This window comes from Myotis brandtii, unplaced genomic scaffold (genome assembly GCF_000412655.1).
Source record: "Myotis brandtii unplaced genomic scaffold, ASM41265v1 scaffold201, whole genome shotgun sequence".
NCBI classification, from domain to species: domain Eukaryota; kingdom Metazoa; phylum Chordata; class Mammalia; order Chiroptera; family Vespertilionidae; genus Myotis; species Myotis brandtii.
This window is the reverse complement of record NW_005357485.1, coordinates 853,948-856,857: the sequence shown is the minus strand read 5'-3', so window position 1 is coordinate 856,857 and position 2,910 is coordinate 853,948. Positions and strand designations below refer to the sequence as shown.

The following is a 2,910-nucleotide window of genomic DNA, read 5'->3' as shown; positions in this document are numbered from 1 at the left end:
TTTTTTTTAAAGGAACCTTTAAAAGAGACGCGTAATCACCTCAAAACATAAACAGGAAAAACAATTGAGGAAGTTGATAAATGTGTGGGTGACAGTATTTGGACTCCAATATTTGTTTTCGTTCTCTTTCTCTTTCTCTTTCTCATTTGTTTAGAATTTAAAACTTTCCCAGGCTGACTCACGAGTCCTTTCCCGTATGTCATGGGGAGATGTTCCATTTGCTAATGGTCTTACAGCCAGAGCCCATAACTCAGGCACTGCTGAGCTGTGGGAGCTAGAAGCCCTTTACAGAGTTAGAGGGGGGCTCAGGAAGGATGAGGGGTGCACACAAGGTCACCCTGCTGGTGGGTGACCAAGAACTGAAACCAACTCTCTGGCCCGTCTTGTCTCTCTACCACAATTTCGCAATAAAATTCTGAAGAAAATCAGTCACCATGTAAATAAGTAGTTGGGTCAGATGAGCAATGCCCAAGAATGAGCTGAGGAGTTTTTTAGAAAATAGATCCCACAGCCACCCTTCCCCAAACTCTCAATATTTCTGTAAATCTGTTCGGGTGATTGCAATCCGTTATGTGTTGGAATTCAGTGACCCTGAGGATCTGTGACCATGTAAAGTTGCCGACTTCTTCCGAGCTTCTTCCAGATATGGGAGTGATCTCTCTTTATTTCTGTATGAAAGCAACTAAAACTATGTTTGTTTGTTTTTAAAGTAGAACATATTTTTGCCAATGTTTGTTAGGATGCATTCTGAAAACAAGCGAGTCAGGTTGTTTAGATTTGGACATTCCATTCCATCGGAGTGAAAACACAAAATTTGACTGGTGAATCATAATGTTATTGGTTAGCCCAGATTTTAGCAAAGTATTTTTTTTGCTAGTTTTTTTTTTTGTGTTGTTTTTTTTTGCTAGGTCGGTCTAATTGCTGTTAATCTTACATCTATTGACTCAGTCGTCATGGGACTAGAGACAGAGTTCAAAGTCCTGGACAAAAACAACTTACTTCTCTCTCCACGGCCCTGTCAGCCATCCTGAGAATCTGTGGTCTCTTACCTTTGGGGGAGGCAGGTGGAAGCTGATTGCCCCCCGGAAACCATATTCATGGTGAAAAGGCACAAAGGCAGGTAACAGCTGTCACCTAGCACACTGCTCTTGGTCATCCAAAGGACAGCTTCGGCCCTGGCCCATTTAGCTCAGTGGATAGAGCATCAGCCTGCTGACTGAAGGGTCCCGGGTTTGATTCCCGGTCAAGGGCACAAGCCCGGGTTGTGGGCTCGATCCCTAGTAGGGGGCGTGCAGGAGGCAGCAGATCCATGATTCTCTCTCATCACTGATGTTTCTATCTCTTTCTCCCTCTCCCTTCCTCTCTGAAATTAATAAATTTAAAAACAAACAAACAAAAACGTAACAAAACAAAAGGAGAGCTTTGGTTCCAAATATGTTTTTCCTCACTACAATTTTGGGGACCACTCCATTCTCACACACCTTGAGGATTCACCTGTGGGCGGTCCACTTTTCCATAGTAGGACCAGGCAAAACTGCACATTCTGTTGATTTTGTATAAGACATAGCAAGGGTCAAGCAAAGATACAATGCATCTTACTTTTAGGGAGGGAGAGAGGGGGACTTGTACCATTATTTAATAGCTAAAAGCTGAAGCTGATGAGGCAGAAAAAAAAAAGTAAGCTAGCTTCTACCAACTAAAAGAAGACTAAGACTCAATGTTCCTAGTCATTTCATGATTGAAGGAAATCAGTGTTTGCACGTAATGCTAATGGCACACCCATCTAGTCGCTAGATGGTTCTCAACCTCTCAACCTTCCTGATGCCGCGACCCTTTTAATACAGTTCCTCCTCTTGTGGTGACCCCCAATTTCATTGTTACAAATTGAACATAATTAAAGGATAGTGATGAATCACAAAAACAATATGTAATTATAGATGTGTTTTCCCATGGTCTTAGGCGACCCCTATGAAAGGGTCGTTCGACCCCCAAAGGGGTTGCGACCCACAGGTTGAGAAACGCTGATCTAGTGGGTTCCCACATGGAGATTCCTGGAAAAGCCTAGACTATTAAACTGGGCTTTCACAAGAGTGGAAAAGAAGGGTGATCTTTCCTCCAGATAATTTTTTAAAAATATACTTTTATTGATTTCAGAGAGCAAGGGAGAGGGGAGAGAGAGATAGAAACATCAATGATGAGAGAGAATCATAGATCGGCTGCCTCCTGCATGCTCCCTACTGAGGATATAGCCCGCAACCCAGGCATGTGCCCTTGACCGGAATCGAACCTGGGACCCTTCAGCCCGCAGGCTGACGCTCTATCCACTGGGCCACACCAGCTAGGGCCCTCCTGAGAATCTTACCACGTCCAGACCCTACTGTCTCTAAAGGGGTGGGGTGAAAAAGGAAACAAAAGAAGCAAAAATAATAAAGAGAAAGATTGCAAGGCAGAGGCAGAACTCTCCAGTGACCCGCGCTCCCCAGAGAGGGACAGGAAGGATGAAGGCCAAGAAACACTTTTCTTTGAACTACCACCACCCCGCCAGACAGGTTTGGCCAATTCACCACGAACTAGCATCCAGATTCGGGGCTGGAAGACGGGGAGACCCATAAAACACAGGGCGTCAGAGGGCATGGCGCTGCACAGCCTCTGGTGGCGCCCTCCCTCCCTCAGGCCTGCAGGGGACACAAGACCTGCAGTCCCAGATGCTGGGTCCTGACCGCGCATCCCAGGTTTCCATGACAACCGGCACACGCCCAGAGCGGTCCTAGAAGGTCTGGGATGCCAGGTGGAGGGATGCACCCCCCGCACGCGGGATCTCCCCGGTGCTGTGAGGTTGGGGGGTGCGGGCATTGTTACCTGCGCGTGACCGGCGACGGGGACCCCACCCCCCGGAGCCCCCAGCCGCCC

At 46.9% G+C, this 2,910-nt stretch overlaps 1 protein-coding gene across 1 annotated transcript in view; it reads right to left on the bottom strand.

Moving 5' to 3' along the window:
• The window catches only part of LOC102258214 (arrestin domain-containing protein 4), a 42,681-nt gene that overhangs the window by 14,312 nt on the left and 25,459 nt on the right, over window positions 1-2,910 (bottom strand). Inside the window, exon 2 of the mRNA XM_014538888.1 lies at window positions 1,050-1,071. Coding sequence (XP_014394374.1) covers window positions 1,050-1,071 — 22 coding nt within the window. The remainder of the gene's footprint in view (window positions 1-1,049; window positions 1,072-2,910) is intronic.